General features: G+C 37.2%; 1 protein-coding gene and 1 long non-coding RNA gene across 3 annotated transcripts; both read left to right on the top strand.

The window, feature by feature from the left end:
- The first annotated feature begins 1,983 nt into the window (after positions 1 to 1,983).
- LOC127864585 (uncharacterized) lies at positions 1,984 to 9,020 on the top strand. Of its 2 annotated transcripts, XR_008042093.1 has the most exons (4): positions 2,020 to 2,218; positions 3,023 to 3,614; positions 6,526 to 6,600; positions 6,858 to 9,020. It is a non-coding gene; the product is annotated as an uncharacterized LOC127864585 (long non-coding RNA). The 2 variants fall into 2 exon arrangements; XR_008042092.1 differs by having other exon boundaries at positions 1,984 to 2,218; positions 3,023 to 6,600.
- Positions 9,021 to 22,147: 13,127 nt separating this feature from the next.
- LOC127864583 (uncharacterized) lies at positions 22,148 to 27,253 on the top strand. Its single transcript, XM_052404325.1, has 4 exons — positions 22,148 to 22,315; positions 23,178 to 23,345; positions 24,179 to 24,292; positions 27,175 to 27,253. Exons 1-3 carry the CDS (start codon positions 22,276 to 22,278, stop codon positions 24,289 to 24,291), a joined length of 321 nt encoding a protein of 106 aa, XP_052260285.1. The 5' UTR covers positions 22,148 to 22,275; the 3' UTR covers position 24,292; positions 27,175 to 27,253.
- The last annotated feature ends 619 nt before the right edge of the window (positions 27,254 to 27,872 follow it).

Below are 27,872 nucleotides of genomic sequence, written 5' to 3'. Positions count from 1 at the left end.
CATATTTTATTAACTTGTTAACAACGACTAAATATCTTGTAGAAACAATATCAGAAGTCTTTGGATAGATCACGTTAGTCGTTAGACCTGTTTATTGATATATATTTTTGACATGAATATATTTATTTGAGCTAACTATTTTTTATTAAGATTGGTTTTCAATTATTTGTGTTTGTTTAGCAAGTTCGAAATGTTTTGACCGATACATAATTTAACATGCCCTTTTCAAGAACACCTAGTAACTTTAAGCATGGTAAATAAGTGAATCTAAAATTATTTTTTGAAAATGTGAAGTCTTTGAAATAATTGCACAAGTGAATCAGCAGATAAGTCACAATTCAGATTATCTCTTGCATTCATAGTTTATGTGTTTTGTTTATGCTTCAATTAGAGATTTTCAACAAATGTTTACATTCATTTACAAAAATTACATTACCGGTAATCGCATTCACTTTGGTTTACAGGGACTTGATAACATGTTTAAATGTGCCTTATATCGCGGCTGAACTTGACATGTATGTATATGAAAATCGCCTCAAAAAGTGAAGTATAAACGTACGTGCAAAAATAATTGATATTTCTGCTTTTGTATTTATTTATTATCCCTGCCACACGGGATGGGTGTTCTTACTGCGTTCCTAAGGCGACCCAGCACGTGAAAGAATCGCAACGGACGAGGCCGTCCTGAGAAAGCATGGACGCGGCGTCCAAATGTAAAGAAAGCTGACGGTGGCGACCTCATGGTGACTTCTTTGGACATATTTAGAGTGAACGTAGAGGCTCTGCATTCTTACGGCAACCTGACGAGACGCCGAAGAATTCCCTGAAGAACGCTATAGACGCAAAAGCAACGCAGCGCAAACGCAATTTTCGCTGTAGTACATAAAAATCGCAGTGCAGACGCCGTAAAGTCGCCGATGGTCGATTTGGTAGACATACCATATCTAATACGGTTCGACAGGTAACAAACCGCTAGTACAGCAACGGCATTGACCCGTTCGGCCCAGCGTGCATTTGCTCTACCCGTATCCTTGTGCGATAATGTATTTTTTGACGAGCTGTGGATAGCCTCTGAGCCACGCAGCCATCGTTCTTTCGTCCTCTTGATTTTGGTTGCTCCTACCCTGCTTTCTTGTTTGGCTTGACCGTGCTTTCTATGTGTCTACTTCTGCCAGTAGACTTTGTTCACGACACTGAGCATGCCTCAAGAGCTTTACCACGCTCGTGATCTTTATGCTTGGAGGCAAATGATGTCTTCACGTCTTGAAATGCAGACATTAATAGAAACTTATGGAAAAGAGAAATACACATTTGTATACACGCTGTATGGTCTTACTACAGTCGCAGTACCAACATCGAGGTCACAGTTAAGTTGCTGAGGCAAATCCAAGAACGTAGACGACACGTTTCATTAACATTACCGAATATAGCTGCGTGAATGCTGAGAGATCGCTGTATGAACGAAGTGTAAACGCTCATGACATGGTGGCAACGCCTTGTTGACGCACATAAACATATGGAAGGGTCACCTGCGCGACGGTTGATGGTATTTGGCTTTCTTCGAGAAAAAAGCATTGGCATCTGTCCGTTAATTTTAACGGAAAGAATTGAAGCAAGCATATCGCTTTATATTGCATTGCACACAATTAACAATTTTCTCAAGTTTACCCGATAATACATCCTCTATCGTTTTTTCAAAGCACTGATTAAGCAAGTCGAAATCATTAATAATATGTGCTTTTTTACATTTATATAAATGATTATCTTCAACTATAACAAATACAACAAACGTTTTAATGCATACTTGATCAAGGTCTATATGAAACAAAAATTAATCGGTAGTGTAATTTCGCTTAAAAAACAAAATTGTAGTACGTCTTTTGGAAATGCACATCTTTTGTGAATGAGTCATTTCGTTTAATAGGTAAAAAGGTCCCCTTAGATCGTAGACCGAATTGTATGATTTACAGCTGTGCTGGAGTACACTTTTCAGAAAATTTAAACTTCCGTCTTCTTATCAAGGCTTAAGTAAGCTGTTTACACCTGATTCGATCTGACATCTGTTACCACACTAAAACACATAAGTTCAGTGAATTTATTCGACGCAGACATAACGGACGGCAATGAACAGAGGCGTAAAGATTATCCAGCTATGGAGGTATCCGCCGGAGCGAAAGGCCATTCGCACCGACAATCGGGTCGGAGACGTGAATATAGGGTAAGTGGTGGGTTATTCGTCCCGACATCCTGACTGGAGACGTGGATATAAGGTTAGAAGCGGGCCATTCGTACCGACATCCTGGTCGAAGACGTGAATATGGGGTTATTGGCGGGCCATTCGTACCGACATACTGGTCGGAGACGTGACTTTAGGGTAAGTAGTAGGCCATTCGTACCTACTTCCTGGGCGGAGAAGTGAATATGAGGTAAGTGGCGGGCCATTCGTACCGACATCCTGGTCGGATACATGAATATGGGGTAAGTGGCGTCTTGATATATGCTAATTTATTACTGTTTTGCTACGATTATGTTCAATTGGTAACCAGTATTCCCTTTATTGGACTTGTTCACACATTTGAAAATTGACAAATTCTAAATCTTATATATTAAAGAATAATAATTTCAAACTATTTCAAAGCACTAACGGTTGTAAATAAAACAGAACGGCATTTTTTTAAGTTATGAAATGTTAATACCCGTCAAAAATTACTAGAACCCGTATTCGCCAACCAAATTTTAGCCTTTTAATTTCAGAATTGTTCAAGTTTTTTCTGATGGCATCATTACGATATAAAGTCCATCAATGATCAAACTCTACAGTATGCTAGCTTGGGTCTTAGTTTGTTCTTAAATCTAAGAACGGACCGGTGAAGGATGTCCTTGGAGATAAACACTGTTAAACAATCGAAAGCACTTTCTCTTAGGAAAGTGATTAAGTATCCAGACGGCATGTTAATACATACGACATAAAACTTTTTCGTTCAAATAGTAAACGTGAAATGTCGTCTTACTCGATTTGCAGCCAAGCAGACAAGTTGATATGGGCTACAGATGCAGTCATTTCGTGTGCGTCAAAATTGGAGACCAGTCGCTGAAAAGGGAGTTGGAGAGAATGCAAGATTTGATTGTAGACCGGTACCCTGACTACGACACCTTCAGGATCCCGAGTAGGAGCTTCCATATAACCGTTGTTGACATAATGTCACTGCGGGGCGAGAGCGACATGAAGCGTTAGGTATGGTTGCTGGACTTCTATCAGGAATACATTTCGTATATTATGGGCCGTTGTGCAAATCTGGAAATACAAGGACTCGGCTCATTTGGTGATAAAATCATATTTGCGAAGGTGAATATACCGTATGTTTTTAATACAATGAGAGACGATATAATTGGGCTTATGGGCCTATCGGATGACAAAATAAGTTGTGAGAATAAACGAGCATACGCGCCTCATGTGACTCTATTTAAAGTACCAGAATCCGCCGCATTGAATCCCAGAGGGAGTCTGAACCTGAGGGACTTTTCAAATTCCTACTTCGGTCACCAGCCTGTGGATAATTTGCAGTTGTGTCAAATTGGCGAGCCACTACACGGAATTTACAAAAATATATGGGGTATTGGATGTAAATATACATTCGTTTATTTGGCATTTGTTAAAAGTGATAATAAAGTATCACGCTTAAATTTCTGCTTGAACATTATCTACATGATTTTACTTATTTTGAAAGCATTTATGCAAGAAATTTTATTCGTTTGTTTGCATGTATGGCAAGCGGTTTGACGTATAATCCCAAGAAACTAGGTTTCTCATGAGAACCTAGGTTCTCAGAATGAGAACCTAAGTTCTCAGAACCTAGGTTCTCATGAGAAACCTAGTTTCTTGGGATTATGCGTCGAACCGCTGGCCATAATTAACCTCCAGTTTTCTCCCATTGCTTGGTACACGCTGGCGGCATATGTGTAAAATGAATAGAATAGGCGTGAAACCGTGAATGCTTCTCTCCAAGAGCATTTCCTGAACAATGTTCAGACAATGCTCAGTAATATTCTACGAAACTTATCTGTTGAATATTTGTGACAACAGGCATTAGCCGTCGGTGACCGCCTCTTGTTCATTTTCCGTGCATGGGTGGTCTTGAGGAATGAAATTAGTAAAGTAATCGGTCGACATTGGGTTGAACACGTTAATAAAAAATTGAACTTTTTATGAAATACATCTTTAATTGTAAATATTACTTTGAGACTAAAAATTCAGATCAATCGTTACATAAAACATTGTTACATCATTAAATGAGTTTCAAATATTCAGTTCCCTTGTTCGGGCCTCAAACGACTGTACGGTACAGTTTTCTATTTTAAGTATGTATGTGACCTACATGTAGGAAGCAATCATTATGCTATAAAATACAAGTTTTATCTCTATTGATTATGTGTAATAATGTATTATTCAATCGTAAGATAACGGCAACACTGCAAGAAAAACTTATGCGCTAAAGACTTTGCAAACATATTTCAATAACTTGAGATATCTGCAAAAATAAAGTTCTTAACGGCGTGTTTTCATTCTGTCCAGCCCGTGTGTAATCATATGTGAACCCCATTGATCCTGCGCCCTGAGCAATATGTGTCCCGTATTCCAAACGAGCAAGTTTACGCCGTCCGACGCGTAGTTCTGAAAACCTAGGTTCTCTGAAAACCTAGGTTCTCAAAGAACCTAGGTTCTCAGAGAACCTAGGTTCTATGAGAACCTAGGTTTTCAAAGAACCTAGGTTCTCATGAGAACCTAGGTTCTATGAGAACCTTGGTTCTCATAATGAGAACCTAGGTTCTCAGAGAACCTATGGTTCCCAAATGAAAACCACGGATATGGCCAGCAGTTCGACGCATAATCCCAAGAAACTAGGTTTTTCATGAGAACCTAGGTTCTCATTCTGAGAACCTAGGTTCTCATGAAAACCTAGCTTTTCAAACGAGAACCTAGGTTCTCATGAGAACCTAGGTTTTCAAATGAGAACCTAGGTTCTCATGGAAACCTAGGTTCTCATTTGAAAACTTGGGTTCTTGACGCCATGTGCAATCTTCAAGCGAGAACCTAGGTTCTCATTCTGAGAACTTAGGTTTTCATTCTGAGAACCTAGGTTCTCATGAGAAACCTAGTTTCTTGGGATTATGCGTCGAACCGCTTGCCATACATATGCATGCGTCTAGACAACTGTTAGATCCGTACAGAACTTTCTACACGAGTCGATCTAACCTTTTTCCTAATCAAAAGTGAAGGCTTCCATGACACTAGGGGTCAGTGGTTCGAGCCCTGTGGAGGTTAACGTTTTTTCTTCTTTTTTAAAATTGTATTCTTATTTTTTACTGGAGATTTTTAGTTCAAATGTTTAAATTTATCAATATAAAGCATTTAAAGCAGTTAATGACAAGCTTTAATACATGCCAAAATCTGTTTGACGGCCCCTTTAAGCTAACTTTAAAACAGTCGCGTTTGGTTTTTAAAGCAATTGGTATCAGCTATATTTTATTAAAAGGACTTGGCAATATAACACCATCGATAGTGCTTATCATTGTTATTTACTGAATGTCGTGTTTTGTTGTTGCATTTCATAACGAGTCGTAAATTGACTATAGCGACGTGGTAGTGTCTGCCTGATTTGGAACCGGGAGGTCCCGGGTTCGAGCCCCATGGTGGTCGGGGATATTTTGTTTTATTTCAGAAACGCTGGTGATAAACACGTTGTCATCATATTATATTTGATGTACTTATTCTGACGCAAAATTTTGTTTCGGAATGTTAAATAATAGATGCATGTACATTTAGATGCATTATTGTTTTTATTTTAATGTGTTTTATCTTTCAGTGATGAACTGAGAAAAGCTGGATAATTATTATGTCCTTATGTTTTTATTTTTATTTTACTGCATTAAAAAATGAATGCAGATAATGTATTGATTATTTTCAGTACATGATATATATCTTTTTGGCTGTAAATTATATATTGTGGAATGTATAAGTGATTTTGATATGGATAGTTGGAAGTAGTGGTATGAAGTATTTCATGTATATGTGTATTATTATGTGTGTAGTTACATACACATGTAGTTAAAAAAGTCGAGACGCCTTTTAGGAGGAGGGGGAGAATGTTACCAGGTGAACTTTTAGTGTAGTGTAACCTGAATTGTACCGAAAGTATGTACAGTTATAAGAATAGCTCTTTTCGGCGGAAGTTGGTTAGCTTGCTGATAGGAATGTAGTCTTTTCGATTTTAGAATCTCATCGGGAAATATCTTTGTCATCTATTGGCATATCATTTATCTATACTTTAAATAAGGAACATGGATATATAAGGTATGCTGTCAGATTGTTAGTTGTGTTGCTAATGTTGGAAACTCGGGTGAATTTGCTATTTGACTTTATGCCGGTGCCATTTTTAAATCTTAGAATATTAATGTAAAACAGGCTTTCACAAAACTAACGATTATATACACTTTTCGCATGCTAACAACATGACATTGTTACAGCAGTCACTGTTCATAACAAGAGAGAAAAAAGTTCGAAGGCGTCGGTGCGAAAGAGTCTAAAGTACCACATACTCTGTAAGTAATGAACTGTCCTTTTCATGTTCTTTATTATTGTTAAAAAGGTATTGTTTATATGTGTTTCTTGACCTTTTTAAAACCATTCTTTTATGCTTAAATAATGGGTTTGGCATACTAGGTCATATTGATGATTAAAGGTAATTATGATTGTTTTAATATGTTGACATGTGTGCTCTTCTTGAATGTTTATATATTTCAGGAAGTATGTGATATTTATATTATTATTAAAATTGTATTATGTTTTGTAATTTTAGGACGAGGAAAGACAGGACTATGAATCTAACTTGGCATGTTATGATGTGAAATATTAATGAATACTGGTTTCCCAATCATTAAATAATAGAAAAGTGAACTCATGATTTGATTTTCAATTATGTTGATAAATAAGTAAAACCCCAAGAGTTACATGACGAGTGTGATGTTAGTGATCGCTTATATACGCCTTACAACCAGATGTACTGCGCCGTCAGCACAGGCATCAAAGATACATGCAAATTTGTAATGCTTTATTTTCAGACATACAAAAATTGTGTTGAAAGCTGTATTGACTGTAATTTGTTTTATGTAAACTTATGTAATCTTACCATTGTTATCAATACACTTCATACAAATTGTGCCCGAATGTTTAGTATTGTTAAACAGGCAGTGCGCTTTTACCTTTGTGATTAAAATTAATTGTTATAAATGCATCAAAACTAATAAAACACTCATCCGCTCCAAAACGTTTGGTGTCGTCGCAAATATTTGGAACCGATCGGGTTCGTGGAAACCAACAACTTTTTATGTTACGCTTATGAACATGCGTATAAATCTTTATCTAAATACCTTTGATCAATATATTTACAGTACCGACGTCCGTGGGATTTTATATATTGTTGACAATACAAGTGTTTACGATTTATGTTCTTTGCCACTTGAAATATCGGGCTAGATCTTGAAGTTTACAAGGGACACATAAACTATCTCCTTGGTCGACATCATGTACACGCACGTGGCATACTGCTCTAGTCTACGGTGGCTCAGATTTGGAATCGTGTTATTTTAATTACTTCGTTACCACAACTAAATATCTCGTTTTCTACTTAAAAAGTCGTATGAACGATATTGTATATATGCCTACTATTTGTAAACACTGATGCCAAAGTTTGTATTAATTGGGCTGTTGGCCTACTTGATATTTATTTATTATAAATCATGCTTCATATGTTCCCTGTTCATATTAATCTTTTTGTGGAGACAAATAGCAACAGATCGCAAATTTTGATGTTGATGAAAACAGTTTGTGCTATAAAACATTGGAGAGATTATGCTTTAAATTAGAAATACCCCTCCACATACGTCACTACTTTGCTGCCTGATTGTAACAAATTTTCCGGCATTATGATGATAATAACGTCATCGAAAAGGTGCCAGATTCCTGTACTAGAATTTCCGTGCATCATTACTTTAATCATAATGAAGATAGCACTGATACTACAACACATTTATTAGATTATTCTGAATCGTAAGTCTGGATTTATTTGTTAATATATGCCACAGACACCTGTAGAATGATACTAAACAACGCGAAGAATGTGTTAGTTCTTAAGCGCCGAGTTGTCAGTGGCAATAGAAATAATAAATAAATGATCATCTGTAATAGCCAATATGCACACATGCTTTACATACTCATATGGTCCAAGTTGTTACCAGCTTTATTTCATTTGAAGAAATGTCGCAATTGAATCGTTTAATTATTACGATATCGGGTTAATAGGGATTTGGAATTTATGAATTGTGTCATTGTTATCAAATGTAATTTTTTCATGTATTAAATGTATTCAAAATTTCATCTCAATATTAAATTTCATGTAATTGCCAACATTACGCTTGTATGTATATATTTCTTATAGATTGTTACACAATGCATGGTCTCGCTAAAATTGTTTTGTACCACCTAACTAGTGTCATCATAGTGCGATTTGCCTCGATAACTACATAGACAGGTGAAAATTAATATTATCAGACGAAAGTATGCATTAGTGAGAACACACAGTGGAGAGGTAGAACAGATTTATTTAATCTATAATAAAATATAAGAACGAAACCATAGTATACGTTTGCTTAATGTATCAATGCCTCGCAGAGTAAGTATTATGTACGATTTATACTTGTACACGCCCCACTTGCTCGAGCTGTCAGATAGATCTGTTTCGAATGGAGTTGCTCGCAGATATTCTATGGCGTGATAGGCATGTTAATGCTTGATATCTTGTATATTGTGTCATGTTTGTACAAAAATCAAGCGAATTTATTACAGTCATTAGCATAAAACAACCTGGCCTGTGATATTTTAATGTGGCAATAAAGTAATGGCAGAGAGGTATCAATACTTAGATTTTCGTTTGGATGTTTGCTATAAAATTTGTTAAGTTTTAGTAAGTTTGTTATTTTTTTAAACCGTTGCAACGAACTAGTTCGTTGTTAAGTGTACTGAGTGAATAAATCGTGTTTTAATTTCAATAACAATTCATTAGTAACTTGAAGTAAAAACAGGTAGGTCAATAATATAAAAGTAAACTCAATGATCGTACTTATGACTTTAGAAGGATGCTTACGTGTAGGTCCAATCTGGCCAGCCAATCAAAGCGCTCCGTATAGGATGATTACGTATAGGTCCAAAGATTTATTACAAGTTTTTCCATTCTTATTTTGACTAGGTTAAAGAATTTAGATATGCAGTATATAAGTCTTATCTTAATTGATGTGACCTGTTCAAAATATACTAATCACTGTACAAATATGTGTGCATTTGCCTAAATGGTAATTAATATTTAATGAGATCTCAGTCGAACCTATGGCTCGTAAGCTGTAATGTTGAGTCTATCATGAATTGCACTTTTGTGATAACTTATTAATATATTTGTTGATTTTCACACAACAATTAATAATGCTTACGTTTGTTATACATTACTACTACTAGGAAGCCCCATTTATTGGAAGATATATGTGTATGATAGCAATTACAATAAATATCCCCGACTTTGATAAACTTCGAAAAGAAACTTCAGAAAGTAAGCAATATACTGTGTGATTTCTTGATAATATAGTTTCATTATGTGAACTCTCAATATTGCGGCCATGACATGAACACAAACACGTAAATGGGTTTACGTCAAAGGATTAGAGCTATTAAGATACAAACAATTCGAATATTTTGTACTTAAATGAAACTCGTGTAAAATATCAAGGTGTCTTTCGTTCAATAGCATTGTGTTTTAAGAAGTACACCTTTTCCGCAAGTTGTTATGCGTTCCCATATATATGCCACTTGGTAGCAATTGCGAGCTGCCATAAGTGACGGCTAAATTGTTCGTTAAACAAAACAAACAACATACTGTGAGGGGTAAAGGGAGCTTTATTCTACAAACTAACTAACAGACTCACACCAATTAAGCGCCCGCAATGTTAAGTTTAAATCATACGCATAAATACACAAATCAATTGAGAGCATACCATTCTTGTAAAATACAAATACAGTGAATCATAATTTGACAATGCATATTCTTGGGTAATAAATAGTTACAATACATATCAAAATTCAAAATGACCAAACCCTAAATTAGGATTATAGGAGTAGGTAGAAGTACACTTTTTCCACAAGTTGTTTATGCGTTCCCATATATATGCCACTTAGTAGCAATTGCGAGCTGTCATAAGTGACGGCTAAATCGTTCGTTATACCTGGAACGCATTCAATTGACATCAACTCCACACAAGTCTTTGAGTGTTTCTCGGTCATTTATTGCTTTAAGTGGTCTTTCAAACAAGATCTGTCGTGTATTTCATCACGCTATAAAGAGTGCAGATTGTGTTACGTCACTGTTTATTTCATCAAGGCATTAAGATAACAGATTGTGTTACTTGCCTTCCACTTGGAGCCAACCAAGTATCGCATATCGCATATCGCATATGGTACGTGTCGATATTATATGCAAAAAGTACCTGGTTAACCCACCACCACTTGTCATGATTAGAAAATTTGCCATTGAACGCGTATTTATAAGGGTTTGCTGATGTAAATGCGTTTTTTAACATATATTTATTCGTAATGTATCGTATTCGCAATTGTATGTGTAAAAAAACACAGTTTGTCTCAAATTAATTGTTGCAAGTATTATGAAATATATTTTCCTTAAATAAGCAGAGGTAATGCGGTCAACATGTCTGTATCATACTTTTCATCGCTTCGAAAATGGAATGGATTGTACATTCCCTTTGTACTAGGTGACCTTGCTAAAAAGACAAATACATGTGGTTTCAACTGACGTCTTACTAATAGGCATAGGTTGCTGACAAAAGATGCTTCTGGTTTGATCTCTTAAATACATTATGTATCATGCAATCGATAGCATTCAGCGTGTATGATGAACAAGCTGGACATTTCTTTTGGATTTATGTGATATTTGAGAAAATAGTAATACTGGTATTACAATTTGAGTGTTTCTTCAATTGCTTTTTGAAGGAACTCAGTTACATTTTTAGTATTTAATGAAGTTTTAGTACCGTAATCATACGGGTTTAATAGACTTCCAGCTCAAGTAAAGCAACAACAATAGTTTTCAGTTGGTCGCGTTAGCGGCCGATTAAAATTTACAGACCATGTTTTGCAAATCAGTATGTGCTTAGAAGCCTTAGTTACGCTAAGAACCGTAACTCACTATGCTAGGAATGATTACCGCTGCCTGTCTGCACTGCAGACGACGAATGCTTAAGGGCGTCTGCTCTACTACTCAGTGAGTGTATTTACCAGCTTGTAAGACGACATTGGCCAGTCTAGCGTTTATCATTGAAATCTGTACATATTGGCTGCTTTCAGGGAAAACGGGGGTTTAATGCATGTCAAATTAGATTAGCCTGTGCACATTGATTAGCCTGTACAATGCACACAAGCTAATCAAGGATGGAGCCTTGTTCCTGGGGCTCCAAAACATATGAAAGTATTTTTTCACTGCAAAATTGACCATTTTGTATTAAAGTTGGTTTACAAACTTTGATTTAAAGTTGTTCACTTAGGTTTTAACATTTCCAATCCTCACGGCAGAGTAGCATTAAATCGGTTTATGTGTTTTTGAATGATTATTCCTGTTAATTGTAAAAAGATTGTTCGTAAAGCCAAACTTTGTCAATGGAACACATCAGTAAGACTTGATTACAAAATTATTTAAAAAAAATTGGCACCAAGTATTTACTACAAAAAATGTATTATGACTTATTTCAATAAAAAGAACAGTCATTTTAAAAAAGAAAAGATAAAAAATTGTTGATATTTACACTAGAAATGGCTCTAAATTGATTGAATACGCTGGGTTGTAAAACAAGAATTAATCAAGCGCAAGGTTACACACAACCATTTGATTTGTTCACTTGCAGAGAGTTGGATTTTGGAACGCAATGGACACAACTTTCCTTCTTTCATTTTTTCAGACACCAACTGCAATTTTTTAGCATTTTGCTCAATTGGGAAAGTACTGTTTACGGGTACTTTATAAAGAAGACAAAATCGCTGGGTAACATGTAATGCAAACAATAAAAATATAGGTTTCTATTGAAATTCATTATTCATTCAAAAACATCATTATATTTTCCAAACTATTCCGGCATGTATCACACTTTGAACGAAACGGCTTGCAGTTAATGCACCTTTTCAGTTTGTGTCGCATCAACAAAAGCTCTGCCATTAATCTAGTTGATACGTTCTACACAAAACCAGCTAGAGAAAATAATCAAATATCCTAATTAACAAATTGAAATCTTAACTGTCAATACCTCATATTAAAACATGACTGTAGTTCTACATAACAGTTAACCTTATTATTAAGCATTCTTAATACATATATTGAGTTTTGTTTTTTCAACTGCCGACACAATCCAAAAGACCAATCTGTAAATATGCAACAAAATCTGATAGGTTCTTTTGGCTTGCAACTCACCCCCACTGAAAAACTCATCATCATTTAAACCCTGGTTGTAAGGTGTTGGCCTGTCCAGGTAAGCCTTGGCTCAGTGATTTTCCCCCTCGCTGAAAACTCATTTTTAAATCCTGGTTCTGGGAGTTGGCCTGTCCAGGCAAGCCTTGGCTCAGTGATTTCCCTCCCCCCTTCGCTGAAAACTTTCATTATTTAAACCCTGGTTCTGGGTGTTGGCCTGTCCAGGTAAGCCTTGGCTCAGTGATTCTCCCCCCCCCCCCCCCTCGCTGAAAACTCATTATTTATACCCTGGTTCTGAAAGTTGGCTTGCCCAGGTAAGCCTTGGCTCAGTGATTTCCCCCCTCGCTGAAAACTCATTACTTAAACTCTGGTTCTGGTAGTTTGCTTGTCCAGGTATGCCTTGGCTCAGTGATTTTCCCCCCTCCCTGAAAACTCATTATTTGAACCCTGGTTCTGGCAGTTTGCCTGTCCAGGTAAGCCCAGGCTCAGTGATTTTCCCCCTCGCTTAAAACTCATTATTTAAACCCTGGTTCTGGCAGTTTGCCTGTCCAGGTAAGCCCAGGCTCATTGATTTTCCCCCTCGCTGAAAACTCATTATGTAAACCATGGTTCTGGAAGTTGGCCTTTCCAGATAAGCCTTGGCTCAGTGATTTCCCCCCTCGCTGAAAACTCATTATGTAAACCATGGTTCTGGAAGTTGGCCTGTCTAGGTAAGCCATGGCTCAGTGATTTCCCCCTTGCTAAAAACTCATTATTTATACCCTGGTTCTGGCAGTTGGCCTGTCCAGGAAGGTCCAGGCTCAGTGATTTACCCCCTCGCTGAAAACTCATTAGGTAAACCATGGTTCTGGAAGTTGGCCTTTCCAGATAAGCCCAGGCTCAGTGATTTTCCCCCCGCGCTGAAAACTCATTATTTATACCCTGGTTCTGGCAGTTTGCCTGTCCAGGTAAGCCATGGCTCAGTGATTTTCCCCTTGCTAAAAACTCATTATTTCCATCTTTCTCTCTTGGACATGAAGTGCTTTGGCAAAATTTAGCTTCATTTTTGCCATACTCTCTACCTTGGAGAAATGATGTGGGCAACCTTACATCACTGAACAAAACGACATGTTAACAAGACAATTGTAATTAAAACGAAACATGCTACTTACACCCTCATTGTGCATTACACAAAAAATAATGTAATAATGTTAATGTTTACGGGTATCTATATTAAATTTTTTAATTTTAATAACTATTTATTTGTAAATTAATCCATGGACAAAGTCAGCCTCTAAAAAAGTTTAATATAACAAAAAAAGCTTTGCAAGTTGCCATGTCTTAAAGCGGGTATATACGATTTTTTATATGTGTTTAATTGTAATATATTGATAAAATATGTTACAATAACATAAAATGGGAAAGAAATTTATTTACATTAAAGCCGAATTTCATAAAATGCAGCAAAGACAAATTAGCGCCCCGAGCCGATTGTGACGTACATATTTTCCTACAATAACCGAAGCATTCGTCTTTGTATTAGGATCGGAGTTAGTGTTCGTGTGTCGTATGAATAGATATTGTTGCGGGAATTCAAATAAACCGTTAAACTAAGTTTAGATTCACATCGTACATGTATGGTATACATGCTGGCGAATTCGGCTGTACAGCCGTTTTCAATTTCAGAATTAAATATCTGGCTTATTTCGCATTTTTCGACACATGTTCTTCTTAACTTTTATTTTAATTTATATTGAAATATATATATAATAATATTTTACACATTTTATATAAATTCATAAATATTTGACAAAATCGTATATACCCGCTTTAAAAAGTGTCCAATAACTAATTTATAATTACTTCTCCAACATTTCTTTTTTTACCAATTCTTGTCCTAATGGACTTAATGCTGACCAATAGTATTCTTGTCACGTTTGCCACAGGCAATGTATGGTAAAGGTAAAGGTCTTTTTAGCTCACCTGAGCGATAGCTCGAGGTGAGCTATTGTGATCACTCAGCGTCCGGCGTCCGTCCGTCCGTATACAAATTTGTAAACATCTTCTTCTACTAAACCATTGAGCCAATTTCAACTAAATTTCATGTGGAGCATCCCTAGGTCATGGGACAAAAGAATTGTTAAAAAAAATTTGATCACATAACCAAGATGGCCGCCATGACCATATATGGTAAAAACCTTAAAAAATCTTCTTGTCAGAAACCGCTCATCAGATTTTCAAAAAAATTCACAGGGATGACCTTTGAGGGCTCCCCTGAAAAGTTGTTCAAAGAAATTTGATTCGTCAAAAAACATGGCCGCAGGAGCTCGTTGAACTTTGCATGTTTATTCGTTTTTGCCTATTTTGTGAAAACTTTCAAAAATCTTCCACATTTTTTGTCCGATCCTTTCCAAATTTGCACAGTGTCTTTATATCAATGAGGACACAAACCCTACAAAAAAATGAGCATTATTGGTCCATGAAGTACAGAATTACCTCCCCTTGAATTGAGAAAATTGTGTTTATGCAATAAAGTCCAAATTTTTCATCCAATTCTTTCCAAACCTGTAAGGATTTAGCATGGTTCAAACAAGGGAAACAACTACGGTTTATGCATGTTCTTTTTATTACAGATTTGCCTCCCTTTAATTCATTCAAAATCTCATTTTACAGCAGAGATTCCAAATCTGACCTGTAAATGAGCCCCATATTTACTGCTGGTGCTATGTTACCTTTTCCCATTTGATCATTCTTAAGTATTGGTCTTGTAAGGCTGCTACTGCTACTGCTACTGCTACTACTACTACTACTACTACTACTACTACTACTACTACTACTACTACTACTACTTCTACTACTACTACTACTACTACTACTTCTACTACTACTACTACTACTACTACTACTACTACTACTACTACTACTACTACTACAACTACTAGTTCTACTACTACTAGTACTACTACCACCACCACCACCACCACCACGTCTACTATTACTACTTCTACTACTACTGCCACTACTACTACTACTACTACTACTGCTACCACTACTACTACTACTACTACTAATACTACTACTACTTCTACTACTACTTCTACTACTACTACTACTACTACTACTACTACTTCTACTACTACTACTACTACTACTACTACTACTACTACTACTACTACAACTACTATTACTACTACTACTACCACTACTACTACTACTACTACTACTACTACTACTACTACTACTACTACTACTACTACTACTACTACTACCACTACTACTACTACTTCACCACCACCACCACCACCACCACCATTCACAGTGACAAAAAACGTATTGTCACAATGGCTGCTACTACAACTTATAGCCCATATAGGGGGGCATGCATGTTTTACAAACAGCCCTTGTTTCTATGGGATTTTAACCACAACTGTTCATGTTTATCTCCGACACATATTTTTAGGTCACCTGTCATGAAGTGACACAGTGAGCTTATGTGATCGTGTGATGTCCGGCGTCCGTTGTGCGTGCCTGCGTGTGTCCGTGCGTACGTCCGTCAACAATTTGTTTGTGTAGACAGTAGAGGTCACAGTTTGCATCCAATCTTGATGAAATTTGGTCAAAATGTTTATCTTGATGAAATCCGGTTTGGGATTGTATTTGGGTCATCTGGGGTCAAAAACAAGGTCACTAGGTCAAATAATAGAACAACCTTCTGTAGACAATAGAGGTCACAGTTTTCATCCAATCTTTATGAAATTTAGTCAGAATGTTTATCTTGGTGAAATCTGGGTTGGGATTTTATTTGGGTCATCTGGGGTCAAAAACTAGGTCACTAGGTCAAATAATAGAAAAACCTTGTGTAGACATTAGAGATCACAGTTTTCATCCAACCTTTATGAAATTTGGTCAGAATTCTTGATGAAATCTGGGTGGGATTGTATTTGGGTCATCTGGGGTAAAAATCTAGGTCAAATAAATAGAAAAACCTTGTGTTGACAATAGAGGTCACAGTTTTCATCCAATATTTATGAACTGTGGTCAGAATGTTTATCTTGATGAAATCTGGATTGGGATTGTATTTGGGTCATCTAGAGTCAGGAACTAGGTCACTAGGTCAAATCATAGAAAAACATTGTGAAGACAATAGAGGTCATAGTTTTCATCTGATCTTAATGAGTCAGGTGAGCGATTCAGGGCCATCATGGCCCTGTTGTTTATTATAGTGTCACCCCTATTGAAAGGGCCAGTCAATCTGACTTATGAGACACTTTTTGCGTGTATACCATGTACCTCCCAACTTCTATCACTATGCCAGACGCCCGGCGGATAGAAGTCGGTAACCATTCATGTTTAACGCTCGCGGCTCACGAGCCGGCCTAATCGGAACAAGTCCCATGACAAACATCCATCCTTAGACAAACGCTCCCCATGGGGCTCGAACCTACGACCTCCCGATTCAAAGGCGGGCGCCTTATCCACTAGGCCACGGCGATCGGTCTCTGAAAACAAACATGCTTATAATCATTATTATATATTTTCCAAAGAGTTTGTGCATGTATCACACTGTGAAGAATAGGCTTGCTGTTTATGTACCTGTAAGTGTTCTATCATTGGTTCTATAAAAGCCTGTTCCATCTCCTCCCCAATCCAGCTTCAATGTTAATTTAATTAATACTTATGGCCCTGAGTGGAGTCTGTTATTATGCCAGGGTGTGTAGACTACGTTACATACCAAAACCTGTCCTCAAGCTTTGGCATGGGCTAGATGCCTATCTTGCGAACGGCATGTTATATTTCTTACTCTTGGATATAAAGTGCTTTGGCAAAATTTCTTTTCATTTTCCTTATTTGTGTTCTCATTGAAACAAAATAAGCATACTGTCTTCTTTTCACAATTTTAGTGAGCAACATTATATTACTGGAAGAAAACAACTTTTCAAAAAGATAATACAAACTGATTCTGCATTTCGCACAGAAATGATGGATAGTTGTACATTTTAATCTAAATTGAAAAAAAAAATGTATCTAAATTTGTCCATGGACAACATCGGAATATAAAACTAGTTTACATGTTAATAATAAACTCGCCCCATTGAACAACTCCTCATTCAAACCCTGGTTTTAGTTTGCCCGTCTTGGATGACCTGAGCTTGATGGCTGGTCAACATCTAACAACATATACAAGAACTGCAAACAACATGAGTTTAGATTTCAAATAACCATAACATTAGCTAAAATATGCCATTAAAGAGGTGATGAATAACACCATGCTTTCAAGCTGTTGTAATTTTTCTTTAAATGGCTGTATTTCCCCCTCTAAGGTGTCCATTGTTGTTTTTTAGCTCATCTATTTTTTGAAAAAAAAATTATGAGCTATTGACATCACCTTGGCGTCGGCGTCGGCGACGGCTTCGGCGTCCGGTTAAGTTTTGTTTTTAGGTCCACTTTTCTCATAAAGTATCAAAGCTATTGCATTCAAACTTGGTACACTTACTTACTATCATGAGGGACTGGGCAGGCAAAGTTAGATAACTCTGGCGTGCATTTTGACAGAATTATGTGCCCTTTTTATACTTAGAAAATTGAAAAATTGGTTAAGTTTTGTGTTTAGGTCCATTTTATTCCTTAAGTATCAAAGCTATTGCTTTCATACTTGCAACACTTACAAACTATCATAAGGGGACTGTGCAGGCAAAGTTATGTAACTATGACTGGCATTTTGACAGAATTATGTGCCCTTTGTATACTTAGGAAATTGAAAATTTAGGTTAAGTCTTGTGTTTAGGTCCACTTTATTCCTAAAGTATCAAAGCTATTGCTTTCATACTTGCAACACTTACTATCATAAGGGGACTGTGCAGGCAAAGTTATGTAACTCTGACTGGCATTTTGACAGATATATGGGCCTTTTATACTTAGAAAATTGAAAAATTTGTAAAGTTTTGTGTTTTGGTCCACTTTACTCCTAAAGTATCAAAGCTATTGCTTTCATACTTGAAACACTCGCAAACTAGCATAAGGAGACAGTACAGGACAAGTTGCATAACTCTGGTTGTCATTTTGACGGAATTATGGCATTTTTTTTACTTAGTAACTTTGAATATATGGTTACATTTTGTGTTTAGATCCACTTTACTTCTAAAGTATCAAGGCTATTGCTTTCAAACTTCAAGTACTTTCATGCTATCATGAGGGTACTGTACCTGGCAAGTTGAATTATACCTTGACCTTTGAATGACCCTGAATCTTAAGGTCAAATTATTAAATTTTGCTAAAATTGCCATAACTTCTTTATTTATGTTCAGATTTGATTGATACTTTGACTAAACAACTCTTACCTGACAAACTACAATAGACTCCACCCAAACCATCCCCCACTCCCAACCCGAGAATCCCCCCCTCCCAAAAAAAGTAAATTTTTTTGCTGAAAGATCATCTTATAAATGACCACACCGTCACACTCCCCCCCCCCCCGCCCCCGCCCCCCCCCCCCACAAAATAAATAAATTTTGAACCATTGTTAAAATACACAAATATTAATTTTTAAGTATTTTATTTTTGAAACACCGTCCAACCATCCCACCCAAGAATTCCCCCCCCCCCCCCCCAAAAAAAAAAAAATAATAATTTTTCTTGCATTTTTGGAAGATACTGTAATAAATGACCACACCCCCACACTATACACTCCACCCCACCCCTCCCTCCTATGTGATTGAAGTGTTGAGAAAGGTCCCTTCACCTTTAAAAAGAAAAATAGATGAGCGGTCTGCACCCGCAAGGCGGTGCTCTTGTTTTTAAGTTGTTTTCTCTTCCTCTCCAATGTATCGCAATACATGTGGCATTCTGGACTTGCGTTCAAAGTGCTGCATTTTTTCTTTTAATGTCTGTATTCCCGCCTGTTAGGTGTCCATTGTAGTTTTTTAAGTTGTTTTCTCTTTCTCTCCAACTCTACAGAATGCGTAGAATTTAAGTTTAATAAATACTTGTATACCATCATCTTGCATGCATTAAAAAACATAGCTATATTTACACCTTGTTCCACAAAACATGCACAATATAGTGTTGTAATTGTTATTCAATAGATCTTGATGTACAAGCCAATAACAATTTTGAGGACTGGCCAAACCTCATACAACATTAAATGATCAAGACTATAACTGGTATCTCCATCTTATGAGGACTGGCCAAACCTCATACAACATTAAATGATTAAGACTATAACTGGTATCTCCATCTTATGCGGACTGGCCGAACCCCATACAACATTAAATGATTAAGACTATAACTGGTATCTCCATCTTATGCGGACTGGCCGAACCTCATACAACATTAAATGATTAAGACTATAACTGGTATCTCCATCTTATGAGGACTGGCCAAACCTCATACAACATTAAATGATTAAGACTATAACTGGTATCTCCATCTTATGCGGACTGGCCGAACCCCATACAACATTAAATGATTAAGACTATAACTGGTATCTCCATCTTATGAGGACTGGCCAAACCTCATACACCAGAATTCATCACAAACCAAACAGGCGTAAACAATTATGACCTATGCAGGCAGAAAATGAAAAAAACTATAAATACCACACAGACATAATTATAGAACATATTTACATTTTGATACTTTTAACGCAATACTTTTCAAACTTGAATATCACAATTATAAGTGCAGATTTGTATTTAAAGTTATACATGTGATTTCTTTACCAGTTTTTGTGAATAATAAGGATAAACACATTCATCCGTGACGATCGGACGCTTTAGCACGTGGGGTTGGTAGCCTGCAGCATGCCAGCTGCGCGGTTGCGCTCCTGAATATTCATCCGAGCAGGTATGTGTATAATAAGCGCCTAATCTTCACGTTGCATATAATGTAGTCAAATAATCATATGTACAATTTTGAATCAAAATCTTAACTCATAACTGAGATATTAAAGTTAGAAAAGGGTTGTGTTAGAAAAATCTTTAAAGTGTATATACAAATGAATAATATAAATATGGAAACATTAAATGTTACATCGTTTGACATGCCATAGATATGATGCTGGCAATTTATTGTCATGTGGTGCGGATAAGACTAAAGGATTTGTTGTTGCTTTTTTAAGTGAAGGTTAACAATTCGAGACACGTCTGTAATAATTATAGTAAAGCGCTCATTTATTGAAAAACTTCGTGCATCTCTAGTCTAGATGATGAGAGACGTCAGTGACAGCGGTTGCAGTTATGCCTCAGTCACAAATAATCCGATCCCGGACGATGTGTCCGATATCCAAGCATCGGAAGAGAAGACACTTCGGAGCCGTCAGCCGTCCGATAAGTGGCACAGTTAAATACCTCAATCACAAATAGACACCGATCAGCGGACGACGTATTTTTCTGACATACGATTCTTTGTACGTATATCATGACGAGCTCTGTCCGGCGTCCGTCAGTCATCGTGAGGAGGCCCTCCGGCCATCAGACGGTCGCCGGCCGATGTATATGTCCCTGGGTATATGTACCTTGACTCTTGCCGATACACGTACAATTAATCCGATGTCGGGCGATCCCTTGTGTATTCAACTTACCAAAAAAAGAGAGAAAATAATAAATGGTTTAAAACGGATTCGTATAAGCAACGCCATTGTTTAGTCAGTTATATGTATATAATAACTTGATCAAATTAAAACAAATAAAGATAGTTACTTTAAGTAGTAATATAGTAATAAAGTGCGTCAATGACGGAATGGTAGGATTTGCACGAAAAAGCAATACATGTATAAACATATGGGAGTGTTATATCATCGACAGCAACATATCAGCATTAAATGTTTCCTATACTTACAATACTTTTTTGTCGTTACTAAGTGTGGAAAACACAGTTCAACGTGTATAATCAAACACAAGTGTAAGGAGCATTTTTATGAAGATCAATTAACATGGTAATCCTTATGTGTGTTTCATTCACGAGTTGTCAAGAAGACCATGTTTGTCAAAAAGTTCACAATAGTATGAACGTGTTTAAAGGGGCCTTTTCATAGATTTTTGTATTTTAATTAAATGCTTTCTATTGATAAATTTAAACATTGGACCTAAAAATCTCCAGTAAAAAACAAGAATACAATTTTAAAAAGTAACCCTCAACAGGGCTCGAACCACTGACCCCTGGAGTCCTGGATGTAAAAGTCTTCCGGGTAAACCAACACTCGGCCATCCCCGCTCATGCTATTAAGAATGTATTTTGTACTTTATATAAGCGATCCTCGTAGTTTTACAAAAACATCAAGACAACAACAGAACTTAACAAATTATTCAATCGTTTCGCGTTGCAACGCTTTATAATTTTCAGGTTTTCAAATCGTCAAAAGATGCGTATAATGGATATTTTAGAGCATGGTTAATGTTCTTACTATTTCCTATCAAATATCACAACTAAAACGAAATTTGCGAATCTGAGACAACAATTTTTTTTTATTTTGTCAATTTACCATAAAGTGAAAGGGCCCCTTTAAAAATGTGACATCATTTTGCCTCCAAATCTCAGGCATCATGCATTAAATACTAAAATGCCAAATCGGACCATCAACAAATGTTGTGTACATATTTCATTTTGGAAACTTTGCTGGTCAAGATTGATCACGTTTTTCGTTCCTTATCAGAATGTTTCGCTATCAGCTCACATTTAGTCGAGAAACACTTACAGCACCGCATTAGAGACACGTTCAGTTTTACCGATGAATTACTTAGCTCTCCTGTGTTTAGCAGCTGGCATTGGTAAGTGTTCAGATATTCATTTGTAAGTGCTAAGTTTGTTATTTGTAAGTGTTAAGTTTGTAGTAAATAATTGGAAAACAATTTCGTTTAACTTTTAAAACAAGTATTTTTAGTGAACATACCACGTAGAATATCGGTACACGTATGCCCTTTGATAAGACCTCTGGCTTCAGTGTCATAGCCAATAGTTTGTTCTTTAAAATATATTAACTGTACAATTCTAGATGCCAGCTAGATTATTAATGACTCCTTTTTGTATAATCACGGGTCATATGTGTCACATAAATAAAAACTTCAGTATACGTAATACATGAAGCTATGATCGCCGAGGATGTATTCGGTATGAAATCATAACATTTTAAATATTCCGCTGCCAATATGCGTGCGAACAGTAACCAATGATATAGATGGTTAATCAAATATAATAGTTAAATTGGTATGAACAGGTTGATTGTAATATACATTTCAAGTGTCTCCCGACAGGAGGACATGTGTACAGAAATGTAATGCACATCCTTCCATTCAAGTAGAAAACAAAAAGATGGATTAAAAAAATAAATGCTAGCATAGACTAAAACTTTTACATGTATATGAGAACAAACGAGTGCGTTTCAATATCATCACTGTACCTTAGTAACGTGTTTTAACCTGTACAAGTTTATTTTGAGAAGCGTTATCCTTAAAAAGAAACACACACAACAGCATAAAAGACTAATAACATTTTGTTAAAGATATTATTATTATTATTATTATACACATCCATCCATCAGTCCTTCGACCCATTAATCCATCCATGCACGTTTCCATGCATGCATCTATGCATCCATCCATCCATCTCTTCATCTCTTCATCTCTGCTCCAGGGGTAGCCCAGGCTGCCAACTGTCATGTTGACCTGGCCCATCCTGAGAACAGCCAGCTGTGCACCAACTCGACCCTGAGCTGTAGGGACCGCAACTTCACCCCCTACTGCCACCAGGTGGACAATAACCCCTCGCACAACATGAACGGGGAGTGTACCTGTGAACGATGTATGCACCCAGTATAATCACCCAGTATAATCACCCAGTATAATCACCCAGTATTATCCCCCAGTTACAGTCAACCAGTGTAAACCCTTTACCGCTCAGATATGCACTATATCGCGTCTGTAATCCCTTAACAAATGTAAATACATGTAAGAGTTTTCTTCCAAGATTTTAGTTGCAAAGGCTTCATTTCCAACCCTAATGCTGGTTGCATATAGAAATTTGCACTGTTTCTGAAAGGTAAAGGACGCTTATTTCTCTGTACTTAGTATTTTATTTGGTTTCTTCACGCGTTTAATCCCATTTGGTCAAATGTTGAATTGCGATTATTTACGTGCTTTGATAAACTGTATGTGCTTAATAACGTTTCGTTACGTGCCTCTGTTCTGTGTTTGGTAACGTGTTTGATTTTGTATTCCAATCTTTAGTAGTAATGTGATATCGTTACAGGAACGTTTTTTCTCACGTTTTTTAAGGTGCCAGGGATTTGTTTCGCTCGTCAGTGTTTTGTTTCGTGATTCAATTTATAATGTCAACGTGTTTAGTCGTTGCGTTGCGTGTTATAACATTTTTAGTGTTTCGTTTCGGGTCCCATTGTTTTGTTCTGTGTTTGGACGTGTTTTGGTTCAATATACCACTGCTGTGTTACGTATTTTATTAGTTTGTTACTTTTTCAATGTGTAGTTAAATAGTTCAGTGCCTCGTGACGTGTTTTAGTTTTTTTGTTTCTAATGCGTGTCGGTGTTTCGTTACATGTATGAGTGTTGCGTATCTAAGTGTGTAGTTACGTTTGTATGTGCTTTGTCAAGTTTTTTAGCGCATTTTACGTGTTTCAGTGTGTTTTGTCGACGACGAGTGCCGCGCCACTTCCTGCCCCTCCCGCATGACTGCTTCTTGCAGAGACGCATACACGAACAGCATCGAGCGCTTCTGTATCTGCCATACGTAATGTAAGAAATTATGAAGAATATGTCTGTCGGTCTGCAATTCTGTCAATGGTTTGGAGAGATTGTTAAAGCCTCGGTCACAACCCATTCCGTCAGACGCTGTTAGACGCACGGCGGTCGCAAGGTCGCGGTCGTTAATCGTAAGATTGTAAAAGGTTCCTAAGGCTGTCGCACGTCCTACACTCGCATGTCGCAACGTGTTCGCACCCTCTTCGCACCGATCCGTGTGTATAAGCCAAAATAACACATAGGTATTTTTGCATAAAGAAAAAGACGTTTACCTAAGGTAGTTGGAAGAAGATTAATGTCCTCCGACATCTGCAAAACAAAAATCGTATAGTATGCGTTAACTAGGTCCGGCATAATGATTTTTTAAAATATTTTTGGTATATTTCGGTATTATTTGTTTGTTAATTGGCACATGCTGTATGACAGTGACACCACACGTGTGACAAAAATTACATTGTCCGGCTACCTGACGCCACACGTCGTTTGACGATTAAAGAGGAAAAGCTCTTCCCAGTACTCGTCTACCATAGCGTGGCAAACTCGTGCACACTTCGATATGATGTTATGCGGGACATGCAAGTCAAACTGAAACACCTTGCAATTCATTCCGGTCGGGAGATATTGCAGTGGTATAGGCTGAGTCTGGATTCAAGCGGTTCTCTTACTCTAATATGATGTAAAAATGACAGCTAGACTGAAGATGAAAAATATCCATCACGTTAAATATGCTTGTAAAAGAATATGTATTAACTGATGCGTATACACCAACTTTAATTATGACAACATAATGATTATTTATTAAGTCCAGTAGTTATATAGTACTGTGAATTTGCGTAATAAGACTTCTCTCAGCAAGTCAAACAGTATGAGCTTACAACGGTGTTTTGATGTATACGTGTTGTACAATCTAATTGAAAAATGTTATGAACAAAACCATTTACACAAATGTAGCAAACATAGCTTATATTATCCTATTATATTAACCTCGATCTGGGAAAACGAGGCTTAATGAATGTGCGTAAAGTGTCCCCTGTGCGAACTGAACAGGCTAATCAGGGACAACACTTTTCGCTGTTATAGTTTTTTTCTTTTTAAGAAAGTCCCTTCTAATCGAAAAACCAGTATAGGCGGAAAGTGTCGTCCCTGAGAGGCCTGTGTAAACTGCACATGCTGACATTGGACGACACTACGCACGTGCATTATGCCCGATTTTTCAAGAACGCGTCTCATAAAACGGCAACTTGGATACGTAAACGCAAAAAGGTAGTGCCTCAGTCTTCTCGTGAAGCGAGGTGTTACCTTCTGAAGATTTAATTTTCTGGAACGAATTGGGCTCCATGTTTAAGTGCGCAAAGTACTTACAATGTGACTCTCGTTCCAGCTCCCTCGTTAGTGTGTCAAACCCGCCAAGCAGTGGCGTTCTTGCAATCCACCAGCGGACCCAAAACCGTATTTTTCTACGCCTACTCAGATCAATTACCGCTGCCAAAATAGCAAGATTCTTCCGCGTAGCCTAATAATTTGCGGGATTCAAGTGTTGTGTCATCGGCAGTATTGTTTAAGACAGAATTAATGCACATTTATCTTTTTCCATTTTTATATCCGTAACTGATAATCATCACTTCAGTTCACAACACTACTTCGAGGTATGTTCTCTTCCGCAAACTCGTTGCTTCGGCTTTGAGGTGCCTTTTTTTTTTAATCGCGGAAATAACGCAATGTAGTCGCACTCAGCCCTCAAAGGGGCCGCACGTCATCCGAAAATAAACTTTGCCACTCTATAAAGGCAGATTCCGAATAGAAAAAATGTACGTAGGACGTAATTTGAACGAAGGTTCAACGCACGATGTGCCCCAGGTGTCCTTGTGACGATCGACGCATCAACGTAAGGCCTTGCGCAAATGTCAGTTGAAGTGATCTTGCCATTGCGAAAACAACGCGCGGCCGCCGTACGTCCGACGCACGTTTTCCACAAAAAATCTCGACGCAGGCTCGACGTTAGGTCCGCGCAACTCGATTGTTACCGAGGCTTTAGGGCATCAAGGCTGTGGGAGAGAGGTCGTGTATAAACAGTATATTCCTACTGGGTTCTTTGCATTCATTCTACTGTATGAACTTGCATAGGTAATAGTAACAGTTAAATGAGCAGGTCGCGGTGTTGTAATTGACAGCTAACGGCAGTCGATGCAAATGAGCTGATAGTGATTGGTTTAAACTAAAATACATTAAAAGTATATGTTCATAATAACATATTATATGATATATATATTTGTATTGCTGTTGTCACAATGTTAATCTGGTCACATGTGTAATATCCAGTACTTAGTTTATTTTGTTCGTTGCGTACCGTTAACTTTCTTGAATTTTAACCCCAATTCTTAGCACATGTGTTTCTTGATTAATTCCCACTGTCCTTTCACACATATGTCTTGAAGCTGTTACCAATAGCCGGAAATATCTCGCTTCGATTAACAGCATTAGTGGCGTGATTCAATTAGCACAATTGCTTTCAGACTAAACAGTTTTTGTGACACTTTAAAGGCTAATAGTATCGGTCCTCGCTGGAGAACTGACTCAAGCGGGTGTTTATCATAACTTATTGAATTTATGAGTCTCGCTCTGGCAAAACGGGGTCTAATGCATGTGTGAAAATTGTCATCCTAGATTATCCTGTGCCTACCGCTGAGGCTTATCAGAGATAACACTTTCCTCTCAATGGAATTGTGTTTAAAGGATGTCTATTTTAAACGAAAATCCAGTCTAGGCAGAGCTAGCCAGGATTATCTGGGACGACACTTTACGCAAGATCGCGTCTCATATCTAAATGATATCATACTATGGATTCCATTAAACTTAATTCTATCTTTTTCTTGCAGGTTATTATGGAGTTTTTCGACAAACCTACAACAACACCTGTTATTAGTCTCCTTCTGATTTAATAAATATCGACGTCAAGGCTTGTTGTAATTATATCTTTACACAGTTGCAACCAACGCTATGGCTTGATAAACATTTTGTTATTTAAAGGTTTATGAATCGCTGTTCGCGATTGTGCGATAATCAACCGAAACTGTCGTTCATGGCCTTGTAAAACCATCTACAGTAGACTCTGTCAATACTGGACTCTTCGAATACCGGAAATCTCCCGATTCCGAACGGCCGGGCCAGTTCCGTATTTACCCCATCTATTTGTTTGTTAAAAAATGTTGAATAAACCGAACTCTCTCAAATCCGGAAACCGAACGGATATCTCCTTGAATTTCGTCATTTTCAAAGTAAAGTACATTGAGTAAACCTGACGGTCCAATTTCTAAAGATGCCCGAGGCGTGTAAATTAAAATACCTAGTCAGCATGGCTCTTGCAGTCTCACGCATTCCCACGCGCAGATATCGATAATCGGATTAAACATACCATAAAGGTGCCTAGTCGTTACCGCGCTATTAAAGTCCGATTAAAGAATGTCACTAAGTGTGAATGCCTATAATAGACGTGCGGTAACACCAACAAGTGGTTGACGCGATCGTTTTATTAAGATTATGAATAACAATTTAATTACAAAATTAATGATGCCGT

The sequence above is a fragment of the Dreissena polymorpha genome, chromosome 1, assembly GCF_020536995.1.
Source record: "Dreissena polymorpha isolate Duluth1 chromosome 1, UMN_Dpol_1.0, whole genome shotgun sequence".
NCBI classification, from domain to species: Eukaryota; Metazoa; Mollusca; class Bivalvia; order Myida; family Dreissenidae; genus Dreissena; species Dreissena polymorpha.
The sequence above is the reverse complement of the archived record's forward strand: the minus strand, read 5'-3'. Positions and strand labels throughout refer to the sequence as shown.